Source organism: Marmota marmota, unplaced genomic scaffold, assembly GCF_001458135.2.
Source record: "Marmota marmota marmota unplaced genomic scaffold, marMar, whole genome shotgun sequence".
Taxonomy (NCBI): Eukaryota; Metazoa; Chordata; class Mammalia; order Rodentia; family Sciuridae; genus Marmota; species Marmota marmota.
Window position 1 is genome coordinate 8,024,351 of NW_026000205.1, and position 26,577 is coordinate 8,050,927.

General features: G+C 38.5%; 1 protein-coding gene across 8 annotated transcripts in view; it reads right to left on the bottom strand.

Moving 5' to 3' along the window:
• The window catches only part of Znf546 (zinc finger protein 546), a 73,654-nt gene that overhangs the window by 27,220 nt on the left and 19,857 nt on the right, over positions 1 to 26,577 (bottom strand). For 7 of the 8 annotated variants that reach the window (XM_048790906.1, XM_048790910.1, XM_048790909.1 and 4 more), the window contains one exon: positions 19,660 to 25,528. The exons of the other annotated variant lie outside the window; for it this stretch is intronic. In XM_048790906.1, coding sequence (XP_048646863.1) covers positions 23,430 to 25,528 — 2,099 coding nt within the window. In that variant the 3' untranslated portion in view covers positions 19,660 to 23,429. Of the gene's footprint in view, positions 1 to 19,659; positions 25,529 to 26,577 lie in introns of those variants that run through there. 8 annotated transcript variants of the gene reach the window in all.

Below are 26,577 nucleotides of genomic sequence, written 5' to 3' on the forward strand. Positions count from 1 at the left end.
ATCACTTAAAAATTTAAATTACATATAAGGTGTAGAGCTTAATGTTTTGATTCACCCATAGTGAACTCATTACTACAATCAAACAAATTAACATCCACCTCTGTACAGGGTTACCATTTTTGTTTTTGTGGTGGGTACACCTTGAAGTCTGAGTAAATTTCAAGCATAAAATCAGTAATATTGGTGTCCCTAAACTATGTTAAGGTCCTAGAACCAATTCATCCTGCATAACTGGAACTCTGTGTCCTTGATGTACATCTTCCCTTCCCCTCCACCCTGGTAGCCGCCATTCTACTCCCTGCTTCTGTGAATGACTAAAATTCCATATATAAGTGAGAGTATGCATTATTTTTCTACATCTGGCCTATTTTATGCAGCATAACGTCTTCTAGCTTCATCCATGTTTTGTAAATGGCATGATTCTTTCGTTTTTAAAGGCTTTCATTATAATATATGTATAATTATGTAATATATATTATATATTAATATATTGTATATATAATAATTAATGTTATATATTAATATATATATTAATATATATGTAACTTCTTTACTCACTCATCTGCTAATTGAGATGAGTGGGTAAAGAAGTTACCTGCTAATTTTTTTTTCCATTCAGTGAACTTCTTGAGGGATTGTAGCTCAGTGGTAGGACACTTGCCTAGTAAATGAGGCCCTGGATTCCAAAAATGGGGGGAGGAGGGACAGTTTCTCCATTTTTTTTTTCTTTGGGAAAATAAAATGAAAAGTCTCTACCACACAAATAGAAGGTGTATGTGTGTCTAATTTCTTTTGTGGTTGGACATCTCTAAGCTGAATCTGGTTTTTCCCTACTTTTTGCCTCTAATGCCTTCTTTTCTCCTAACCTCTGTGGTCCAGGCCCACCCAGGTTCTGGGGCAGCTGCAGTGAGGGAGAGGTGCAATAGGGCAGTGGTTTCCAGGCAGCTTCCCACTCGGCTCAGAGACCAGGTGAGGACCACCCAGAAGGGACTATGCAGGGGTTGGAGGCCATTCAGAGCACATACCTGTTTTTGTGGGGATGCATAATTTGTTAAACAGTCACCAATCCTGAGAGGAGGCTGGTCAGAGGCTGAGCACTTGCTCTCAGAAGTTTCAAGCTCTTTCCACGCTGCCCCACCAAACTCAGTCTTGGGAATGGGAGGAAAAGATAGTGAAAGAGATTCAAGCACTGAGGGCTAAGCCTCCTTCCATTTTTATTGCTGATCAGTTAGAAGTTTGCTTTCACCCCATCTTGGGGATGAACTCTGAGAAGGCCCTGAGACAAGGGTTGGGGCTATCCCAACCCCTTACTGATGGCCATATCTTATCTATTACAAATAATGTGACAAATGATACATCTTTGAGATGCTGATTTCATTTCCTTTGAATAATATATATATACACACACAGAAGTAGATTTGCCTGATCATAAGGTAGCCCTGTTTTTGTTTTTTTGGAGGGAACTTCATACTATTTTCCATAATGGCTGCATTGGTTCTGGGGATTGAACCAGGGGCACTTTACTGCGGAGATGAATCCCCAGCCTTTTTACTTTTTTATTTTTGAGACAGACTCTATGCTCCTTGGGCTCCACTAAGTTGCTGAGACCAGCCCCAAATTTGTAATCCTCCTGTCTCAGCCTCCCCTGTTGCTGGATTATAGGTGTGCAACACCACACCTGCTAGGGAGTCTGCTTTTATTGACTAATTATTCTCTTGTGGGTCAACTTTTTCTGGTCTCTTGGCATATGCAATGATTGTTTCGTGGCATTGTATCATAGGTATTGTCAATTTTACTTTGAGTGCTTGAATGCTTGGATTTTGGTTTTCTTTTCTTTTGCTTTTCTTTGCACACTAGGATTGAACTTTTTATTTTGAGACAGGGTCTCTAAGTTGAGGAGGCTGGCCTGGAACTGCAATCCTTCTGCTTCAGCCTCCCCAGTTGCTGGGATTACAGGTGTGTGTAAGCTTTGGTTTTTCTTTTTAAAACATGTTAGGTTTTGTTCTGATGTTCAGCTGATTTATTTGTGGTTCATCTTGATTCATTCAAGACTTGTATTTAAACTTTAATAGGGCAAGCTTAGAATAGTCTTTTATTTCGTGTGTGTGTGTGTGTGTACACATATGTCGTAGTGGGTATTGAACCCAGGGGTGCTTTACCACTGAATTATATTCTCAGTCCTTTTTATGTATATATTGTGACAAGGTCTCGTAGGTTTCCTAGGCTGGCCTTGAATCCTCCTCCCTCAGCCTCCTGAGTTACTGGAATTCAGATATGTGCCACTGCACCCAGACAGAATAGTCTTTTAAAATAGAGAGATTTAGTTCAATCACTAAGGCATTGCCCCTTTGGTGCCTCTATTGAATGCTCAAAGTGGCTCTTTTCTAGCTGGTCATCTCTTGAACATTTTTTAAAAAGCTCTGAGAACTGTTAAAAGCTCATCATTTACTGTTTTTTTTTTTCTCCTGTGCTCAGTCCTGTGAAGTTTCATCCTGTGCATTCACAACTTGGCATTCAGTGGAGAGTCCTGTTCAGACCTCTGTAGCTTTTTTCCCACATGGTTTTCTATTCTCATAGGATTTTGGACCATTTATATACATTCCTAGTTTTCTGTCATGCAAGTTTATATGAGCCATTCTCTTTATTATAATTTTTGTCGGTCCTTCAAGTCTACAGCATGTACAGTTCCCTCTTGTTCTATGACACTGACTTGGAAATGCCTCAAGTCTAGTGTCCCTTTCCCCCCACAGCTACTCTGTGGAAGTTTTGTGCAGATGAATTACACAACGAGGCGGATGGGTGTTGGCCTTAGATATTTCATTGGCGACACGTCATCTGAATTCCTGCTGTGATTCTCTGGGTGCATCTCCCGTTTCCTCTTTCATCTTTCCTGCCATTATCTGCTGCTGTGCTTTCAAATAGTCTCAGTTCTCCTCCAATGTCCATCTTTTCCAACTCTTCTTGACTCCTGATTCAGAAAGATGTTAGTCATTAAGAAATCCCTTGCTGGGTGCAGTAGCTCATGCCTGTAATCCCAGCAACTCTGGAGGCTGAGGCAGGAGGATGGAGGCCACTCTCAGGAACTTAGGGAGACCTTGTCTTAACATAAAAAAATAAAAAGGGCTGGGATGTGGCTCATTGGTTAAGCACTCCTGGGTTAAAAAAAAATGCCTCCCCTTAAAAACAAACAACAAAAGAAACCCTGTTTCCTTCCATCCTTCATATTAATCCTTACCTTCCATTCTTCCTTCCTAAATTTATGTTGAATGATGATATATGCATCTGTAAAAAGATTAATTTCCTTCTGCCACGGATCCTAGTTTTAAACTAATAACAGACCTTCATCTAATGAAGAATGTTAAATGTTTACTCTAATTCAACAAATCGGGACCTGTCAGTTCCCTTCACACCTTGAAGTTCTGGTTAACCCTCACAGTTCCACTTAATGAGAGAGTGGTTTTAGCTTCCTTGGTTTCTCACTCCCACATCCTCTTGGCCCCTGGTACCTTGGCATTCCATCCCTTGGCCTCATCTTGCATATTTTAACTTTTACAATGGATTCTAGGCCAGCATCTGATACCTTATATACAAATCAACACACTGTCCTTGGAAGGTCTTTTTATTTTCTTTTCTACCAAGTCTTTTTTTTTTCTTAAATGTTTTTAGTTATACATGGGCACAATATATTTATTTTTTTGTGTGTTTATTATGTGGTGCTGAGGATCGAATCTGGGTCTCAAACATGTAAGGCGAGTGCTCTACCACTGAGCCACAACCCCAGCCCAACTACCAAGTCTTTAACAGGTGAAATTCATTGTTTCCAGGAATCCAAGAAATCTCTTACTGGAAATGTTAATAGAGGTGTGTTTTTTTTTTTTTTGTGTGTGTGTGTGTGTGTGTGTGAGAGAGAGAGAGAGAGAGAGAGAGAATATAGGCAGGGTCATGCACTTCTCAAATCTCTCATCTATTAGGTCTGTCATTTGGCATCATCCCTATAGGGAATGCAGCAAAACTTTTCTTCCAGCTTCCTCTGACAGCATGCTGGGATATTCTTGGTAAATAATTAGTGTGGATAATTAGCATGCTGAGAAAAAAAATGCTCAGAGACTTTTCTTGCAGACATAGTCATTGATGGTAGAAATAACATAATAACCGCAGCAGCTCTAGAGGGAGATGAAGTCAAGGAAACCAAACCTATAAGTGAGGGTTCAACTTTCTCTCCTGTGACAGGTGTAACTTCTGGAACAGAGGTGAGTGGAACTGTATTTCAGACATAGAAACTGGGGAAAAAAAAAAAAAACGGGTAAATGTATTCAGAGGTGAGAATCGACAGTGTGTGGACGACAGTGCTTTTTCATGAGAATGAGCCATGGTAGGGCCCTTCCTTGGGGCTTTGGGAGGACTCCAATTGCTGTGTGTCTTCTTACCAACTTTCCTGCAGTCTCAGTTCTTTCCCTGAATTAGTTCTGCCCAAATTGTCACAGTTGCCCTTTGATTTGCTTAAGGTCAAGATTGATTCAAGGTAAAATAAGGAAATCATACGTCTGGTGCACAGAATATCTTCAGTGAATGGTAATGGCTTTGTTTCCACAGGACCTCCTCTGGGTGACACTGAACGTGGGTGATCACATGAAAACGATTTGTGTGCACTGCATGAGGATATCAAGGCTTTGTTTGAAACTCTCACAATTGGTGCACCAGGAAATGCCATTGTAGGTGCTGATCTCCAAATCAAAAAATGCCCCTCAGAGTGAATGCCAGACCTAATATGGAAGGCAGTTTCCCTCAGGGATACACTCATGGCTGGGCCCTTCTGTGCAATGGCAGACTTGGGTCTGAGAGGTGGAGGCTGAGATGTGATTCTGGTCTAATAATCAGACACCTCATGTGGACCCTACCTTGGACACTGTTCCAGAGGGCCACAAAAAACCCTGAAAATCAACGACAGATCAGGACTGTGGCTAACACATGGTCATGCTGATAAGGATTTGATGAGTTAATGAAATCTCATTGAACATCAGGGTACACGGACCTTTGTGTGGAGGTGACTCTCATATAGGGCTCATCGGTCCCTTTGGCATTCTTGGCTACTGCACAGCTATTGCTGCTGCTATCTCTGGGTGGGTATCTGGTTCCTGCTCTTCCCTGATCTGTGTGTGTGTGTTTCCCCCCTGAAATGTGTAAGATTTGATTTGGCAGTTCAACTTTAGACTTTGTAAATCATTCACCAGTTTTCTATTTCTTCATACTTGAACAGTTTTTTTTTCATATTTTGAATTTCCTATTTTTTCAAGACACTTCATTCTGTACCACTGTTATGTTTGGCCATTTGTCTCACCTACTTTCATTGCTGTATAGTTTTAGAAAATTAGGTGCATTCATCCACTTCATTATTTTAAACAGCAACTTAGTCTGAACATATCAGAATGCAAATATTTTTTTTTCTTTTGGCATGGTATTGGGCTTGAACTTGGGGCCTCACATGTGTTAGGCAAACATTCTACCACTGAACTGTATTATCAGAACAGTAAGTCTTTATAAATATATATTTTAAAGGGCTGGGTTTCTGCATGTTTGAAAATAAGTGGGAAAATGACATGGGTTTTCTTGTGTAACATAGGTAAAATTTGATGCATTATCCATTTCCCAACAAATTCTCATGTGATGTTGATATTGAGATCAATTTACAGATTACCTTGAGGAAACTTCAAATCTTGATACCATATTATGCCCTTTCATCAAAGAATGTGAAAATTTATTCCATTTGCTATTTCATCACTATGTGATACTTGCTTTTATTTTTCTAGCATATTACTGATCTAGTTTACTCCTAAGATTTTTGAAGTGTTTACAATATATTATGTATTCTTGTTTTTGTCATTTGTGTGAGAGTTGGAAAAATTACTGTCTTAGTACTTGAAGAATATTAAGATATTATAAAACTGTTACACTCAAAAGCATCTAACTTTCAAAGAGGGATAACTTTTTTCCCCGTTTTTTTTGTTTTTTTTCCCGTGGTGCTGAGGATTGAACCCAGGGCTTTGTGCATACTAGGCAAGCACTCTACCAACTGAGCTATTTCCCCAGCACCCCCTGCTTATTTTTATTTTTGTTGCTGTTGTTGACCAAGTCAGAAAAACAATGAAGTAAAGATATGAGTTGTTTTTGAGACGGGGTTTTGCTAAGTTACTGAGGCTGGCCTCAAACTTATGATCCTCCTGCCTCAGCCTCCAAAATCACTGTGATCACAGGTATGTGTTGTGATATCTGTCCTTGATATAAAGTTTTAAATAACAGTTCTTAAGCTTAGTTCACTAAGCATTTTAACCTATCAAGTAGGAAATCTGCCTTCCACATGAAGAAATATTTTCATTATAGAAAAACATTTGGAATGCCTTTTTTTGGTATTTATTTTTATTATAAAATCACTAACACATCTTAATTTTTCACATTGGGATTTACTGTATATTCATATACACATAAGTTGTGCATAGATGGTGTCCATCCATCCTTCTTTCTCTTCCCAAGCCCTCTTCCCAGTCCTGAATATTCCCTCTTCTACCCTCACACCCTTTTAAGTTTCTACTGATGAGAAAACATTGATATTTCTTTGTGTCTGACTTCACTTAAAAAGCCCTCCAGCTCCTTCATTTCCTGTAAATGGCAGGGTTTTGTACTTTATGGACAAATAATTCTCCATTATGTGTGTATACTTTATTCATTCATCTGTTGCCTGGCACCTCTGCTGATTCCACATCTTTGCTGTTGTGCCATAATAAACATGGGTATGAGGGTATCTCTTTTGTATACTACTTCGTGGCCTTCACGTGTGCACCAAGGAGTTGGACAGCTGGATCATATTGTCATATGATCTATTTTTAGTTTTTTTGATAAACTTCTATAGTTTTCCATAGAGGTTTTACTAATTACATTCTCTCCCCACTTCTCTCTCTTTTGTACAGGGATTGAACTTGGGCATGTTACCACTGAGCCACATCCTCAGCCCTATTTTGTATTTTAGAAATGGGGTCTGTGAGTTGCTTAGTGTCTCGCTTTTGCTGAGGCTGGCTTTGAACTCTCAATCCTCCTGCCTCAGCCTCCCAAGCTGCTGGGATTCCGTGCCTTGCCGAATTTACAGTTTAACTAGTGGTCTGTAAGTGTCCCTTTTTCTCCACACACTTGCCAGCATTTGTTCCTTTGGTTTCTGATGATGGACATTCTAACTAAAGTGAGATGGAGTCTTGTTGTAGTTTTCATTTGCATTGAGAATGATTTTTGACATGGAAATAACCACTCCATTTGTTCATTCATTTCTTCAAAGAACAGATACTTATTGACTTCTAGTAATATATTCTAGACTCTAGATGTGAACTGAAAACAAGTTATAAGAGCTATGAACACAGGGATCTTGTGTATTTTTAAATTGACTTTGTGTGAGATACATAGGGGAACCCAATGAGATGACTTCAGTTTTAAGTACCACAAGAGGTATAGGAGGTGATGAGGAGAGAAATACCTTCATGGATGACATTTTTACATGTGGCAGTCAAGTAAAGGAGGCTTTAGTGAAAACTGTACTTAAAAAATTCATGTGTTTCTTCTGTTTGTCTCCAGGTTCCTGGATCTGAGTAGACGCATTACAGCTCAGTCACTGAGGGAATGTTTTCTGTGAACGTGGCCATGGGAATGGCCATCATCACTCAGACTGGAATAGGAATCATAGGGAATTCTTCCCTCCTCTGTCCTTATATTTATTCTCTTTTTAGGAAGCACAGGATGAGACCATTAGAGCAAATGATCCACCATCTTGCCTTAGCCAATATGTTGTGGATTATCTGTGGAGGAATCCCTCAGGCCATGGCAGACTTCGGGCTGCGGTATTTCCTGGATGATATTGGATGTAAATTTGTCTTTTATTTTTACAGGGTGGCCTGGGGAAATTCTCTTAGCACCATCTGTCTTTTAGGTGGCTTCCAGGCCTTAAGTATCAACCCCACAAACCCCAGATGGGTAGAACTCAAATTCAAAGCCCTAAAGCATATTAATTCTACCTGTCTCTTGAGCTGGATGTTTCATTTGATAGTAAATATTATTGTTCCCATGAAAGTGACTGGCCAAACCCATAGCAGAAATATCACTGTGCCTTCAAATCTTAGATATTGCTCTCGTCTTTTTATTAACACAATTGCAGAATCGGTATTTTCATTTATTTTCTCCTCTGTGGATATTATTTGTTTGGGATTCATGATCTGGGCCAGTGGAACCATGTTATTTTTCCTTCACAGGCACAAACTGCAAGTCCAGTACATTCGTAGCACTGGACAATCTCCCCAAATATCCCCAGAGACCAGGGCCATAAAATCCATCCTGACACTTGTGAGCACTTTTGTCTTATTTTATTCCCTCTGCTGCTTTTGAAATTTATGCTTTTTATGTCAACAATCCACAGTCGTGGCTGGCAAACACCACTGTGATTGTAGCATCTAGCTTTCCATCCTTCAGTCCCTTTTTGCTCTTAAGAAATTACACTCACATCTTCAAGCTCTGCTCCTCCTGCTGAGGAAGTGTCTGGACTTCATCAAGTACTGATGGCAGCATCAATATTCCCTCATCCGTTCACCCTTGCTGTATCATGCTGTTTTGTGTGCAGTGGTGAACAGGGACGGTGTCTGCCACAATGAAGTCTGGAAAATCCAGACGTGAAAGAAGGGGCGATGGGAATAATGATTGAGGACAAAGGAGGCTGGACACCTGAAAAAAATTCAGGAAGTGGGTTTATTTAAGCTGCAGTGGTCCAGAGGGTCTAATGCCTACAAATCTCTGGACCCTGAGTCTGGAAATTCTTTTAGATTTATATTCAATGGGATGGTTACATGAGAGAAGGAGGCCAGACAGAGGTTTTCTTGGTAAAATCTTGTATCTTTTTGCACAACAAGCTTGACGGCAGACTCTATCACACCTTTTGTATGCAAACTGTTGTTTACAAGGAAGAAGCAACTTCAAACTGTTTGCACCCAGCTCTGTCATTTTGTGCTGACTTCACAGATCAGCACAGTCTTTACTCCGTGGTGGAGTCGTGCATCTGGTGGACCCGCTTTTCTGATGGAAAATGAGCCACTGGCCAAAGGAGGAATCTGTGCTTGTAAATGCTCCACTGAGAGGTGACTTAATTATTGACAGAGCATGTCAGTTTGGGCACTTAGGAAACGGGCTGTGAGAATTTGAAATTTGTTTTTATTGGGTGATGTTTTTATTTGGGGAAGAATGGAGGGTCTGAGGGCCTGGGGGTCAGCATTCAATTCAGTGCTTATCTTTTTCCCTTTAGGGTCCCGTTGTGCTGTCACTGGGAAGGGATTTATATGAGAAAGGATTAATGCTTTGGCAGAGACTGTCACTTTAGGCTTGATGGCTATCTCCTCCCCAGGGATTCTTTGTCACTTGTAAGGGGTGTACTGGTGAAGGATCAATGTTATCAGTGTTTGGCCTTCTTCCTCACTCCCTCTTCCCAGACCACACTATTTTGGGGTTTGCCATTTTCCATCTCTTTCACAAACCACAATACTCTCAACAGAATGCCAGTGGGCTTTCTGCATATTTTTTGTAAAGAAAAAAAAATTTCTGATGTGAAACTTAATTGTGGCAAGGGTCTTTGGGGTGGGGGTACCTGGTCTGCTTCAAATGTCTATACTTGCACAGGTGGTTGAACTAAGGATCTCATTTTGTTAAATGTTCAGGAAGCTGTTGATTTAGACTAAGCTCTAACACTAGGCCCAACAGACCAAACCAAAACAGAATTACTCGCACTGAAGTGCCACATCATGAAGCCAAAGAGAAGTTGTTTATCTGACCCTTCAAGAAATTGGGAGAGTGAGAGATAATAGCAAAATTCCCAGACACTCACTTTAGTAGGCATGATAAGACTTGTAGTCTGACCTTTAGAAGAAAAGCAACTGAAAGAACCAATCCCCTTTTTGTTCTGTCTCGGCTTTCCTCTATGCTCTGTTGTTTATAAAGCCAACCCCTGAGCTGAGCAGGGGAGTTCAGTGTATCAGAACACTCATTCTACTTTATGGAATGAGGTGTTGAGTCTAGAACCACAAATAAATGCCAAATAAGACCTTTAAACTACATTTGTTGTAATTTTCTTTGTATCGGCAGTGTAGGGAGCTTCCTGGATATCATGGAGGAGTAGCCAGTCATAGTGGGCACCTAATGCAAACTGTTTGAGGAGGATGTGCACAAAAGCCCACAGAACATACCAAGGACCAAAAGAAATCCTATGAGCCTCGTCTGTCAAGAGAATTTAGCATGAGTTGAGGTTGTAGAATACAATGATAATTTGTCAGGTCTGAACAGATCGGGCTAGGAAATTGTGCCAGAAATCCCAACAGTAATTACAGGCAATAAAAGGATATATATATGTATATTTTTTAATCAAAGGGGGTACTAATAAAGTATCTGATTTGTCTAAAAATGACCATTGTTTATTGAGTTCACAGTGCAAGAGCAAAAGGATTAGGAGAATTTTTGGAATTAGGTGAGGGGGGACAATGGCTGTGATGCAGATGATAAAGATCATGAAGATGACACTATTAGGAAGAGGTATGCACTGACCTCGGCAATGGCCTCATGAAGCGGAGCTTGAAGTCTGGATTGGAGGGTGACTCGTCTCACTTGAGCACTGGATGGATGACAGTGGCAGCTCTTGATACTGAGAAACTGGGGAGGCTGTACTTTGTAGAGACGATGCGCACACATCTCAGCTCACAGTTCATCTCTAGGGCACCTGAATTACACTTGGTGTGTGTCACATACATGCACAGGTAGAGCTGGGGGGAGGGTTTGTTTTGGGAACACGCCTTTGACTCTCAACCAGATAGATCAGTAACAGGAGCTTAGGGCTGAACTGAAAGGGAAATTTGAGAGTGAAGAGACCTGGGACCTAGTCACTAGTTAGCGTTCCTACCTGCTCTAATTAAATGAAGCTGTGTTTCAGATGGTGACAAATGTCCTGTTGACAAACAATGGGGTGCAACGAAGGAGCACCCTGGGTGCGTTGGTTTCAAATACTCTGTGCAGGAAATCTCTTCCTGAGGCTGATATTTGAGCAGAGTGTAGAATGACATGACGGAATTCAGTAATGCACATAGCCCTTGGCTAGAACACAGAGGGCAGAGGGACTACGCAGAGAATTGACTGAATAAAGCCTTTTTTATTTTTTTATTTAATTTTTATGGTGCATGTCATATAGCAAGGTGACCAGTATAGCTGCAGGTGTAAGGAAGTACCAGGATTTAAAAGTGGCAGCTTGTATAAAATGTTGTAGATAGCATGATTATTTTGGCCTTTTCCCTAAAACAGATAGGGAGCCATTAGCAGATTTTGAGCAGAAGGACGACATGATAGGACTTATTTTTTGAAAGGATAGCTGGTGCTTTTATACTGTGTAACTTGGCTGAACTGGAAGTATGTTTCCAGAAGTCTTTCCTGAATGGTTTTAGGCCACAGAGACATTGGTATTATATTTAGCAGTTGGAAGTGAAGCAGCAGCCATATGCTCTGAAGGTCAGAGTGGACCCCTGGTGTGGCTGTAACTCTTGGCCTGGGGTTGCCTATCTGCTGACTCATGCTGTTGGCATGATGTCCCAGTTGTGTCTGCATCACTATGGCTCCTACCAGAGCTTATTTAGCTTCTTGTACTGCTAGAGCAGGCTTATGTGCCATCCACAGCAGGCCGTTGGCTTCTGCAGGTCACCCCTGTGACAGAAGTCGGAGGTGGACACGGGGTCCAGTTCATATTTATTTTCTCCAATTTCATGTCCAGTTTTTCAACCTGACTGACAGGCTGGCAGTTCATGGTGACCTCAGGCCATTGGAGACAAAGGCAGCAGCATCCCATAGACTTCTTCATCAGCTCCCATAATTGCAGAAGTTCTGTTCCTTAGAATAAACCACACATTCCATCCATCACCTTCCTAGTGGTTCTATTGCTGATTGAATCCTGACATAAACGATCTTTACCATCAGATTCTTGGCTCAGTAGAACAAAGAATGAGAGACTTTTCAGAAGGCAAATCACAATGGTTCAGAAGAGGTGTGCTAGTGGCTTGGATTGGTGTCCTAACTGTGAAAGTAGTGAACACTGTTTAAATTCTCAATATATTATTTTGTACATCTGCCTTTTTTCTGAGATTCAAACTATCAAATCTTTTCTCTATCTTCTAGTGCAGATGAGATTTATAACAGCTCTAGGATCTTATTTATTTATGTTTTCCTCCACATTTTATTGCAGTATAACATGAATTTTTAAAAAATGGTCCAAAGCATAAGTGTATAGATCATTACATTTTCATGACACTCTTATTAAAGCAAGATTAAGAAATAGAATAATGCCAAGATCTCAGGATCTATTTTAATTCTATAATGAAGTCACCAATACCAAAGGTTATTACTATCCTGACCTCTACTGTCTGGCTTAGTTGGACTGTTCTGATCATGATATATAGTTTTTGTTGTCAAATATTTATTTGCTAATATTTTATTAGGATTTTTTTTTTTTTTGCACCAATGTTCATCAGGGATATTGGTCTATAGTTTTCTTTCTTTGAAGTATCCTCTGGTTTTAGTATCGGGATGATACTGGCTTCTTAAAATGAATTTGGAAGTGTTCTACACTATTCTATTTCATGGAGTAATTTAAGGAGTATTATTGGCATTAATTCTTCTTTTAAAGTCAGGTCGAATTCAGCTGAGAATCCAACTGGTCCTGGGCTTTTCTTTGTTGGAAAATTGTGTTTTTTGGGGAGTGGTGGTGGTGGGGTTTTGTGTGTGTGTGTGTGTGTGTGTGTGCGCGCGCGTGCGCATGCGCGTGTGTGTAAAACATGAGGCTATGATGCAATGGAGGGTATGATGCAATGAATTTTTTTTTTTTTTGAGTCAGAACCTCATTAAATTGCTGAGGCTGGTCTTGAACTTGCAATCAGCCTCCTGAGTTGCTGGAATTGCAGATTGTGCTACTGTACATGGCTTGGAAGGCTTTTTATTACTGCTTCAATTTCATTGCTGGTTATTGATCTGTTTAGGTTCTCTATATCCACTTGCCCCAATTTGGGTAGGTCACATGTCTATAAATTTATCCATTTCTTCTAGATATTCTAATGTTTTACTATGTAAGTTTTCAAAGTAATTCCTGATGATTTATTGGATTTCAGAGATATCTGTGGTAATACTTCCCTTTTCATCTCTTCTCTCTTGGTTCATTGGCTAACAGTTTATTAATCTCATTCATCTTTTCAAAGAACCAATTATTTGTTATCTTTATCCTTTGTATTTTTATTCTACATTTTATTAATTTTGACTGATATTTCCTTTTACTGTTTTTGTTTTTTTTAATTTATTATGTGGTGCTGAGGATTGTACCCAGTGCCTCACACATGCTAGGCAAGCACTCTGCCACTGAGCTACAACCCAAGGCCCCTTTAACTGGTTTTGAAATTGGTTTGTTCTTGCTTTTCTAAGATCCTAAGATATATTATTAGGCAATTTATTTGGCATTTTCCAGATTTTCTTAAAATATAGGAACTCATAGCTATAAACTTTTTTCTCAGAACTGCCTTTACTCTGTCCCAGAGATCTGGTATATTATATTTATATTCTTGTTTGACTCTAAGAATTTAAAAATTTATCTGGATTTCTTCTAAAACCATTCATCATTCAAAAGTATGTTATTCAATCTCTTTGTTTATATAGTCTTCTGTATATTTTCTTGCTACTGATTTCTAATTTTATTCAAGTAGGATCTGATAAGATGCAAGGAAGTATATAAACTTTTTTCTATTTGCTAAGACTTGCTTTGCAGGTTAAAACATGGCCTATTGTGGAGAAATTTCCATGAATAGTTGAGAAGAAAGTATATTCAGCTCTTGTTCGATGAATTAGTCTATAGATGTCTGTTAAGTCCATTTGATTTATAGTATTTTTTAGGTATAAAGTGTCTTTGCTGATCTCATGTCTATTGCTGAAAAACATGTATTGAAATCACAAAGTACCATCATATCAGGATCCGAGACTTTATATCAAGTAGCATTTATTTTATATAATTAAGTTTACCAACATTGGGCATAAATATCTACTATCACTTTATCTTCTTGTTGTATTTTTCCCTATACCACTGTGTGATGATTCTGTAAATTCTGATTAATTTTGACCTGGATGTTGAATATGAGAGTAGGTGCTTTCCTTGCTTTCAGGTTCCATTTACATCAAATATCATTTTGCATCCTTTTGCTTTTGGCCTGAACATGTCTTTGCCTATGAGGTGTCTCTTGAAGGGAACAGAGTTGGGTCTTGTTTTTTAATCCTGTCTGCCTGCCTATTGTCTTTTAATTGGAGAATTGAGGTCATTTATATTCAGTGTTATAGAGACGTGTTTATTATTTCCTGATATTTTTGATTTCTAATTCTCATTGTTCACTGCTCATCTAAGAGATTTATTCTTTCCAACCTCTTTTTACCCCACGTTTTTTAAAATGTAAGATTTCTTTAAGTTTCATCTGCTATTCTCCCTTAGTAGTCATGAGTTATTTTTGTTTATACTTATCTTGGAAGGTTTTTATTTCTCCTTGGATTCTGAAGAATAGTTTTGCTAGATAGAGCAATCTTGGCTGGCAGTTATTTTAAGGTCTTGATGTAACATTGTTCCAAGTCTTCTGGAATTTAGGATTTCTGTTGAGAAATCCAATGTTTCTCTGATTGGCTTATCTCTAAATGTGACCTTTCTCTCTCTTGAGACTTTTAAAATTGTATCCTTATTCTGAAAATTTGTCATTTTAATTATAGTGTGTTGTGGACAGGTTCTTTTCTGGTCTTATCTGTTTGGGGTTCTAAATGCCCCCAGTATCTGGATGTCCATCTCATTCTTAAAATTCAGAATATTTTAACAGTATTATTTCACTGACTAGGCTATCAATGCAATTAGCCCATATCTCTGCTTCTTCCTCTGTACTTATGCACCTTGTTAAGTCTTTTAATGTCTCAGAGTTCTTGGATATTTTGATCAGTTTCTTATTTTGTCTTTACTACTGTCAGAATATTCCAGAGTATCTGCCTTGTACTCAAGCTCTGAACTTCTTCCATTTGATCTGTTGGAGTCTCTCAGCTGAGTTTAACTTATTGTGCCTTGCCTTTGCAGAATTCTTTTTCAGAATCTCTTTACTGAAATGCATTTTCATAACCCATATTTCCCCCTTAATTCATTGTTTAGATATTTGTTTAATTTACTGATCATTTTAACAATTTTTGAATTATTTTTCTGGCATTTCATTCACTTCAATGTCTGACTTTATCAACTTTTTGGTGACTTGTCTTGTTTCCTTGTTTTGCTGGGATCCTATATTTGTACATCTGTTGTGATGGACTTTTTTTTTTTTTTGTGTGTGTGTGTGTGTGTCTTCTAGTGATCATTTATCTCTTTAAAATTACCTCCAGCCCAGTGATTATGCCAGTTGGATGTGTTGATACTAAAATAATCAAAGTGCTAATTTCAACTACCAGCACCACTTTGAGAGGAGAAAGTAACTGACAGTAACAGTGGTAATTTAAAAGCAAACTAAATATCAACATGTGCTATGAAAGTGGGTGTAAAATATAGAATATGCTAAAAAAATCGAGCACTAATGATGCTATACTTCATACTAAATTATACTGCAGGAAGAGGGAAAAGAAGAGAAAGGAAAGGGAGGCAGAAAAGGGGAGAAAGGGAATACATATGAGAAAGAAAGAAGTAGCAAGAAAACCCCAATTAATTGAAAGAATACATCAAACGAGTTGGAATCATAAAAAACCAATGAGGGAAGACACAACAAAATACAAAAAAACAGGGGCCAAGGTTGGGGTTCAGGGGTAGAGTGCTCACCTAGCATGTGTGAGGCCTTGGGTTCGATCCTCAGCACCACATAAAAATAAATAAAGGTACTGTGTCCAACTACAACTAAAATATTTTTAAAAATTTGGGGGGGGGCTGGGGATGTGGCTCAAGTGGTAGCGCGCTCGCCTGGCATGCGTGTGGCCTGGGTTCAATCCTCAGCACTACATACAAAGAAAGATGTTGTGTCCGCTGAAAACTAAAAAATAAATATTAAAAATTCTCTTTAAAAAAAAAATTGGGGGGCCAGGGTTGTGGTAGAGCACTTGCCTCACATGTGTGAGGTGCTGGGTTCAATTTTCAGCAACACATATAAATAAATGTCCATTACAACTAAAAAAAAAATACTTAAAAATTTTAAAAATTAAATACAAAAAAACAGCTAATGCAACAATAGTCAAGATTTGCTCCTTGCTGAGATTTAAAATGGAGACTTTTTTTCATACTCTAATATAAACAAATGTGGGCTCACCTTCATAGTTTTCAGTTCTTTGGGTAAAATAGCATACAGCAGAGGTATGGTGTAGCCTAGCATTTGGAGTGTCGGGTGGCAGCTGGTGGCTAGGGGCTGGCAGGGTGCAGTGTGGTGGCAAGAGGCTGGGGTGTAGGGCTGCAGCTGGGGTACGTGTGACAGCAGCTAATGGCCAGAGTGTGGGACTGTGGCTAGGCTATGGAGGGTTGGTGGTGTGGTCAATAATGGCCAGGAGTGGAGGTATATACTGTTCCATAGGCACCACTCTGCCTGACGGAGGCTCTTGATAGAGGCATAGTGCAGGTGCATGCATTCACTGCCCCCGAGGAGCTACACTCTTTGGAAGTGTTGTACACTTTGCTCTACCCTACCTCACTCCCACTGCAGACTCTGGTGTGTGTGTCAGGAGAAGGGGGCTCCGCGGCCTAAGCTCAGTCTATTTACACAGGTTACAGGGCCAGCCTGTTGAAAAGGCATTCCATATATTGGTGGGATGAAGCTTCAGAGATTTACTTGCTTCCTCACCTGTTAAGTTTAAAAATGATTTTTGCACAATGACTGCCCACCACAGTTCTCCACTAACAAATTGAAAAACACAATTCATGTTCGTTAGGTGGCTTTATCTCCTACTGCAACTAAACTCAGGACTGATTTTCAATTCTTCCACTGTTTCCAGACTTACCTGATGGTGCAAGTTGTTGAGAGCCACAGCCGAAGGGGCCCCAGCAAACTTCCAGCTGCCGGCTGATGATTGGCTCACAGCGGCCCCAGCAACATCTAGCTGATTGGCTCCTCTGCGGTGATGCTCATTGGGCTGTTTCCCTGCCCTTTCAGACCAGGGAGCTGCTCATTGGGGGATTTTGGCTCCGCCCACGTGACCCAGCCAATCAGCCTCAAGAGAAGGAGGATTGTGGGAGGTGGAGAGAAGCTTGTGGGGGAGAGAGAGGCTTGTGGAAAGCCGGTGGTGGCAGTTGAGGCTCTGAGGATTTTTCCTGAGAGGCTGTTTTGTTTGGCGTGTGTGGTTCTAAAAATAAAGTTAGTTTCTTTTGACAAGTGGCTCCTGATTGTGCCCAGCCAGACTGCGGCAGCAAGTACTGGTTCTGGGTTAACAAATAATTTCTGTTTTCTAGTCTAGTAGCTAGAATTTGAGTCTCTACAAGTCTCTGACCTTCAACATTGAATCTGTGCATTCCTTCCATCACTTATATCTGATCTGATAGCTATTTTCTCAGTCTTTTGATTCCAAACTCAACTTCCCATTACTTCTCCCATCAGCTGATTTTTTTTCATATTCATTCAAAATATTTTCCAATTGTTCATTTTTTTCTTTGGTTCACATGGTGTTCTTTGATTCACTTAGCAATGTTTTTGGAAATTCAAAAATATTTTTTAAATTAACCAAATTTCCGGAGTTAGTGATTTGTAATTGTGATCAGAGAATATACTTAGGTCTTCATTAAAATTTTTGACCTATAGACTACAGCATATTGTTTAAAGAATGTTACATGTTGGATATGTATTCTACTGTTAATAGAGGGTTTAATAACTGTTGGTAATTAATGTTTAAATCTTCTATATCCTTGCTGGATTTCCTTAAATTATTGAGAATAGGGAGTTGAAATCTCCAATCTTATTAACTATTTTTACCTCCAAATTTTTGTTTCATGCATGTGGTGTCTTGTTAGGGGCATATTTATCCATAATTGTTTTTATTTTACTGAGGGGATTACTCTTTTATCAATTAAATAATGTCCCTTTTTGTCTTTAGTGATTTTTTAAAAGCTATTTTATCTTATATTAGTATAACCACCCCTGCTGTCTTGTCACCACCATTTGGATGGTATATTTTTTCCATCCTTTCATTAATTTTCCATCCACTAATTTTCAGCCTCTTTTTGCTTATTTACAAGGCTAAATTTATTATGTCTGCATTTTGCTATTTGTTTTACATGTCTCATATCTTTATTTCCCTTTTCTTCCCTTATTGTTGTCTTTTGTGTCTAACTGGTATTTTATAATGTATCATTTATATTTTTGTGTGTGTGGTGTTAGGGATCAAACTTGGGGCCTCATACATGCCAGGCTAGTGCTCTATCACTGAGCTACATCCTTTAATTCTTCTTAACCTTGGGGTAAAATTACATTCTTAATGGTTACTCTAGGAATTAAATATATACATTAGCTTAAAAAATAAATCAATTTTTGGCTCCTGTAGAGCTCCCTTCCTCTGCCTCCTTCGTGCCATCACTAATACAAATGTGACATAATTCCATCTGGATATATTAAGGGTCCAATAATTTACAATTATTTTATGGTATTGTTTTTACCAGTTACGAATATGGCTATATTTATATTTATCTAAGTAACAACATTAACAAAACTTAATTTCCTCATGTAGATTCAAATTGCCACCTGTTAGTTCCTTCTTTCAGCCTAAATAATTTTTTTTTAAATAATTTTCCTTGTTAGGCAGTTCTGAGAGCAACAAATTAGTTCAGTCTTTATCTGATATTGTCCTTATTGGAGAGTTTGCTGGATGTGAAATTCCTGGTTAGCAGGTTTTTCTTTTTTGACAGTGCTTTTAGGTTTATTCCACTGCTTTTTGATCAGTTTTTTCTTTTTTCTTTTTTTGAGCGAGAGAGAATATTTTAATATTTATTTTTTAGTTTTCAGCGGACACAACATCTTTGTTTCTATGTGGTGCTGAGGATCGAACCTGGGCCGCACGCATGCCAGGCGAGCGCACTACTGCTTGAACCACATCCCCAGCCCTTGATCAGTTTCTTATAAGAAACTGACACTCTTATTGAGGATGCTATATGATGAGACATTTTTTCTCTTGCTGCTTTCCAGATATTCTTAGTTCAACTGTCAGAAGCCAAGGACAATCATGTGGCTGTCTATCACAGTTTGAGTAGGTGTTAGTATGAGTTTATCCTACTTAGGCCTTCTTGAGATTCTTGTAGATGTGTGTGCTTAGTCAGCTTTGGGAAGGTCTGACCATTGTCGTTTTTGGTGCTGAGGATTGGATGCAAGGCCTCCCTAAGCAGGTGCTTTACCACTGAGCCACACCTCCAGCTTATATTGTTTTTTCAAACTTTTTTTTCTGATCTTGTCCTTATATCATGTGCACGTTGGTATGGTTGATGTTTTACAAGTCCTTGAGGTTCTGTTCATTTTTTTATTCTTCCTATTTTTCAAAGTACATAATTTCTATCCATCTATTTTCAAATTTACAAATTCTTTTTCCAGCTCAAATCTGCTGTTGAGCCCTTTAGTGAGTTTTTCCATTTCAGATCTTACACTTCTCAGCTCCAATTCCCATTTGGTTCATTTTTAAGCAGTCTGTCTCTGCACTGACATTCTCTATTTGGTGAGATCATCATTATACTTTTAGTTCTTTATACATGTAGTTCTTTACATTTGTAACAGCTGCTTTCAGGTCTTTACTAAATTCAATACCTGAATGTTCTCACAGGAAGTTTCTTCTGCTTTTTTTTTTTCCACTGTGAATGAATTGTATGATGCTCCTTAACTTATAAGGGGGTTGCTTCCTAATAAACCCACTGGAAAATATCACAAGCTGAAAAAGGCATTTAATATACCTAAGCTATCAAACAACATAGTTTAGCAACACATTACAATACGGAGTACTGGTTGTTTACCATTGTGAATAAAGTGGCTAATGATTTGCTATGAGTCACTTCTGCTGCCCAACATCATATGAAAGTACTGTCCATTTTGCCTAGGAAATGGATTTAAACTCATATATTAAATAGAAATTATACTTTAAATTAAAAAAAATTATTTATGTTTAGGTGTAGATGGATACAACACAATGCCTTTATTTTTATGTGGTGCTAAGAATCGAACCCAGGTCCTGCTGGTGCTAGGCGAGCACTCTACTGCTGAGCCACAATCCCAGCCCCTGTATTTCAAATTTTATCACTTAACGTTATTGTAAATTGGAAAGACTAAGTTTGGGACCCTATTTCACAACTCTGTAATCTGTCCACACCTACAATACACACCCAGGAATTATTTTCATTTCTGTATTTTTGTCCTTCAGAGACTTTGCTGATCTTATTCTATACTATTTCTTATAGTGTATGACCACAGACATTTCTGCTATTATGTTATTTTTCATATTCCAGGAATTCTGATCTGACTTCCTAGAAGTCACCTCTATATCAGCATAAGTGGTCACCTCTTATGGTTCAGATATGAACTGTCTCAGGAAAAGTTCATGTATTTGAAACAAGGTAGCCTCTGCAGGAATGTTCGTAGTTGTAATGATTAGACTGAGAGCTGTGACCGCATCAGTAGATTAATCCATTTGATGGATTAATAATTTGAATGGATTACTGAGTGGTAACTACAGGGAGGTGGGGCATGGCTGGAGGAAGGAGGTGATTGGGGGAATGATTTGGGGGGATTATATTTTGTCCCTGGCTATTCATGTTTTTTTTTCTTTTTTTCCTTCCTGGCTTCTATGAGCTTTCTATCACTTCACCTTTCTGCTATGATGTGCTGCCTCCCCACAGTCCCAAAGCAATGCAGTTGGCCAACCATGGACTGAACCTTTGAAACTGTGAGCCCAAATAAGACTTTCTTCCTCTAAGTTGTTCTTGTCAGATATTTTGGTCATAGCAATAAAAAGCTAACACATCACCAGATAATTAGAAAATTTCTTCAAGTGTCTTGAGCCAGTAGGTCTCTCCACCCTTTGCTGAGGGCATCTATGTGTTGGGGCATACCTTCAAAGTTCATAATTTTCAAGTGTGCCATAGCAAAGAAACATGGTAATTGAATTTCTTGGTTTATATGAAAATTATCTATTTCTGTGTAACAAACTGCTCCAAAACTTAGTGTCTTAAAGCAATATTTATTTCACTCATGCATCTGCAATTTGGGCAGGCAGAGGAATGCTGTCTCTGTTCCACTTGGTACCAGTTGGGCTGGCTTGAAAGCTAAGGGTTAGAATCATTTAAAGGTTGTACATACTCATATACCTGGTGCCTGATGGGGCTGTTGTCTGGAATATAAATCAGGACTCTAATCAGAACCTGTTATCTGGACCTTTCCTAGGGCTCTGGCATCCCAAATATATCAGTCAGAAACTATATTGCCTATTATGAGTTAGTCTTGGAACTCATGTAGTGTCACTTCTGCCACAAACACAGGCCTGCCTGCCCAGATTCAAAGGCAAGAATATGGACCCTACCTCTTGACGGGAGAGTGCAATATCACACTGTAAGGTTAGCATGTAGAACAGGATCCACTGGTGTAGCCATCTTTGGAAAGTACAATCTGCTGCATCAAGTGAATCAACGAAGGACAATGTAGTGGTGTGACACTGTACGCCAACTAATGGATTACAACTGAAATACAAATATCACCTATTAAGTATTCTTGTCAAATTATTTAATCTGAAACAGAGTTTCTAATTCTAACTTCAATTCGTGAGAAGTAGTGGGGATAAATGAGCACATTAAAAACATTTTGAAAAAAACAATGAGAAAAAAAATTATAATATTCTACACAACAACTATCCTAAACTTTGAAAAAAGTCAATGTGATAACATTAGGGAAAAGGGCTACTCTTAAACTGTTCCACGATAGAAAAAAGAGACCGAATGTTAGAGATTATAGAATTATTAATCTCCTTAGTTGTGAAGCTATGTAGTAATTAAGTAGAAGGCAGCTTTTACTCTTGAAAGGTTGACATGTCATGACATCCATTTATATTCAAATATTACAACAAAGACGTGTAAATATCATATTGACACAAACCAAATTATATATTAATTACTAATGAACATGGTGAGGACACACCAGGGGTCACTATACTATCTTAATTTTTCTGAATGGACAGTAATCTTTTGGTGGCTTCTAATTTACCAATTAATGGGAAGAAATTATAAATTATAGCATATCTTGTTTTTGGGTCATGAAAAGGCATTATAGCTTTCCTGGTTCTTTAAAAGCTTTATTCTTGTCATCTTTACACTCATGAAATCTAGAGATTTCTTTTTCCTATTTTCAGAGATGAGCTCTGCCTTTGGAAATAGAAGTTCACTCTATTTTACTGGATTTTATCTGGTTATTCACATTTACTGAGTGAAAGGTAATGGGTGGTTTTTAAGTTCACCCATGTAGTATTCCTCTCAAGTGAATTTACTAACGGTACCATTAGTGATAAAAATAATATGGTAGGGACTGTGGCTATAGCTCAGTGCAGTGTGCTTGCCTAGCACTTGTGAGGCACTGGGTTCAATCCTCAGCACCACATAGAAATAAAGGTATTGTGTCCATCTACAATTAAATATAACAAAATAAGAACAGTAATATTAAGCACATGCTTTCTCAAGTACTCTTCTAAAAGTTTCCATTTTTATTTCATCCTCACAAAAATACTACTAGGTAGATACTATTACTACCATTTTAAAACTGAGGCACAGAAGGGAAGAGTCTTGCCAACTTCTGCACAGGCAGAAGTGAACTTATGACTTAGAACAATGATGTGCTGTGGCTGAAGTCCTTCCTACACTCATTTCATTAACAATCATCTTCTGTTCTAGTTCTAAAAGAAGTGTGGACCATGTGGACGAATTGTTTGCTTCTGGTTTACAATGAGTTAAGGGCCAGACAGTGGGAGCAAGCCTTTAGAAATTTATAGCAATCTGACAGATGATTTATGGCATTAAATTAGAAAAATGGAGCTTTTATAGTGTTCCTTTCCATTTCCTCCCCGTCCCCCTGTAAACCAATGTTCTTGCACTTTACAGAAGTACTGCTCAACATCAGCTTGTGAGGGGGAAAAAGTTCTCAATGGCTTGAGCTGCACTGCGCCATAATCAGTCTGCTAAACCTGAATCAAGACTGAGTGATGTTATGGTTTTGAAACTTTAAAAACCAACATGTAAAATAATTTGTAAATATGAAGCAAAAGTGATTCCTATATATTCCCTAATATGTAAAAATACATTACGAATCCTTGATGTAAATGGCATTTTCAAGAAGCCATTGTATCCTCTACATCATGCATAGTGTTTCCTCACTAGTATGACTTCTCTGGTGTAAAGTAAGCTGGTCACTACGAATAAAGGCCTTCCCACACTCTTCACACTTATAAGGCTTTTCACCAGTGTGAATTCTGTGATGTCGAGTAAGTTCTGAATTAACATTAAAGGCCTTCCCACACTCCTTACATTTATAAGGTTTCTCTCCAGTATGAACTGCGTAGTGTCGGGTAAGTTCTGCTTGAAGGCGAAAAGCGTTCCCACATTCCTTACACTCATAAGGTTTCTCACCAGTATGAAGTCTAAAGTGTTGAGTAAGATGGTATCGACGACTAAAGGTCTTCCCGCACTCCTTACATACATATGGAATCTCACCAGAGTGAATCCTTTGATGTAAGGTAAGTTGATAACTACAAATAAAAGCATTTCCACACTCACTACAGACGTAGGGTTTCTCACCAGTGTGGATTCTGTAATGTTGAGTAAGACGATAGTGACGACTAAAGGTCTTCCCACACTCCTTACATTCGTAAGGTTTTTCACCAGTATGAATTCTGTAATGTTGAGTAAGATGATTGCTACGAATAAAGGCTTTCCCACATTCTTTGCATTTATAAGGTTTTTCACCAGTATGAATTCTGTGATGTTGAGTAAGTTCTGTCTGAAAACGAAAGGACTTTCCACATTCTTTACATTCATAGGGTTTTTCACCAGTATGAATTTTATAATGTTGAATAAGATTGTAACGACGACTACAAATCTTCCCACATTCTTGACATTCATAGGTATTCTCATTAGTGTGATTTCGCTGGTGTGAAATAAGTTGACTGCTATGAATAAAAGCCTTCCCACATTCCTTACATTCATAAGGTTTCTTGCAAGTATGAATCCTGAGATGCCGGGTAAGCTCTGCTTGAAGACGAAAGGCTTTCCCACATTCCTTACACAGGAAGGGTTTTTCACCAGTATGTATTCTGTAATGTTGAGTAAGATGATAGCGGCTACTGAAGGTTTTCCCACATTCCTTACATTCATAAGGAACATTACCAGTATGAGTTCTCAGATGTAAAGTAAGTTGGTAGCCACAAATAAAACCCTTCCCACATTCTTTACATTCATAGGGCTTCTCACCAGTATGAGTTCTGTGATGCCGAGTAAGTTCTGTTCGAAGACGAAAGGCTTTCCCACAGTCTTTACATGCATAGGGTTTCTCACCAGTATGAATTCTATGATGTCGAGTACGTTCTGCATAAAAACTGAAGGACTTACCACATTCCTTACATTTGTAGGGTTTCTCACCAGTATGAATTTTCTGATGTTGGACAAGGTATGAACTGTGACTAAAGGCCTTCCCACATTCATTACATTTATAGGGTTTTACACCAGTATGGATTTTCTGATGTTGACTGATATGTCGTTGTACCCTAAAGGTCTTTCCACAAACCTTACATTCGTAGGGCCTCTCACCAGTGTGAATTCTTTGATGTTCACCAAGTTGATAATTAAGTCTAAAGGTCTTCCCACATTCTTTACATTCATAGGGTTTCTCCCCAGCATGAATTGTCTGATGTACTCTGAGGTCTCTAACTCGACTAAAGGTCTTCCCACATTCCTTACACTCATAGGGTCTCACACCAGAATGTATTCTCTGATGTTCAGTAAGGTGATAGTGAAGTCTAAAGGCCTTCCCACATACTTTACATTCATAGGGTCTCTCTCCAGCATGGATTGTCTGGTGTACTCTAAGGTCTCCCACTCGACAGAAGGCCTTTCCACATTCCATGCATTTATAAGGTCTCTCACCAGTGTGAATTCTCATATGTTGAATAAGGTAAGACTGTTGTCTAAAGGCCTTCTTACATTCCTTACATTTATATGGTTTCTCTCTAGGATGAATTTTCTGTTGTAGAGGAAGAGAGATTTGGTTTTGGATTATCATTTGACTAATGCATCCCATCTGATGTTCCTCTTTTCTCTCAAATTCACGCTTGTTCTGCAATCCATTTCTGAAAATGGTATCCCCATTGTTGGTTTCATTTTTTTCCACTGTCTGAAATTGAGACAAATATTTTTCACAAACATCCTTTTCTGGAAATAACTTCTTGGTGAAATCTGTTTAAAAAAAATAATAATAATGCTAGTTTCTGTGTTGAGGGTGCAATGATGGGCTACATCTTTCAATAGAAATAAAAAGTGATCTGAAATAACAGACTTAAAGGTTTGAAGCAAGACTCAGCAAATTTTGCTATAAAGGGCCAAATGGTGAAGGTTTTAGGCTTTGTAGACATGTTGTATCTGTCATAATCACTTAGCTCTGCTGTTAAGCTCAAAAGCCGTCACAATCTGTAAAACTGAATGAGTATAGCTGTGGTATGAAGTTTGAGTCTGAAAACACCTTTTCTCAATCATTGAACATTAAGTCACTTCCTCAGGAAGACTGCCCTGATAACCATGTCTAAGTCCATGTTCTTGATTTTATATTCCAGCACACAGTTCTGTGACTTTCCTCAATTATATATTTTCTAACTTATTGTATGAATTTTATTTGTGTCTATACTTAGAGACTTATAGGTATCTGTTTCAATTCCTGACACTGAATAAGCCTGAACCCCGGACATGTTAAATAACTGCAGAACAAATACACCACTGGATTCAAAAGATAACACAGCCAGAATAAAAGCAAATATTGCATACAAGTTACTGAGGAAAGTAGCTAATTATTATAATAACTGGTATATTTTGCGAAATTATGAATATACCTCTGATTCTAATCTCTCAACAAATATGCTCTTATTTCATTCCCCTATAAAGGAATAATAGTAATAATAATACTCAAGCTACATCAGCCAAATGTATAAATTGAAAAATCGGTTATAAAAATGACATTTTTCTATCACCTATTTGTTACTGTGACCTAGTTTCCCCACTGTTTATATCCCACCCTGTGTACAGTCACCATTGATTGTCTCTGCCAACTAGAATAATACTAAGATATTAAGCATCAGCTGGGTTTTAGTATTCATTCCACAGATACTCAAACTCCAATAATTATATTGTAGGTTCTTGCTGGTAAAGTAAGGGAGGAAAATAATAAACATCAGGAAGAAAATAAGTCTTTATTCATAGATGAAGTGGGTTGAATAGTGGCCTCCAGAAAAGAT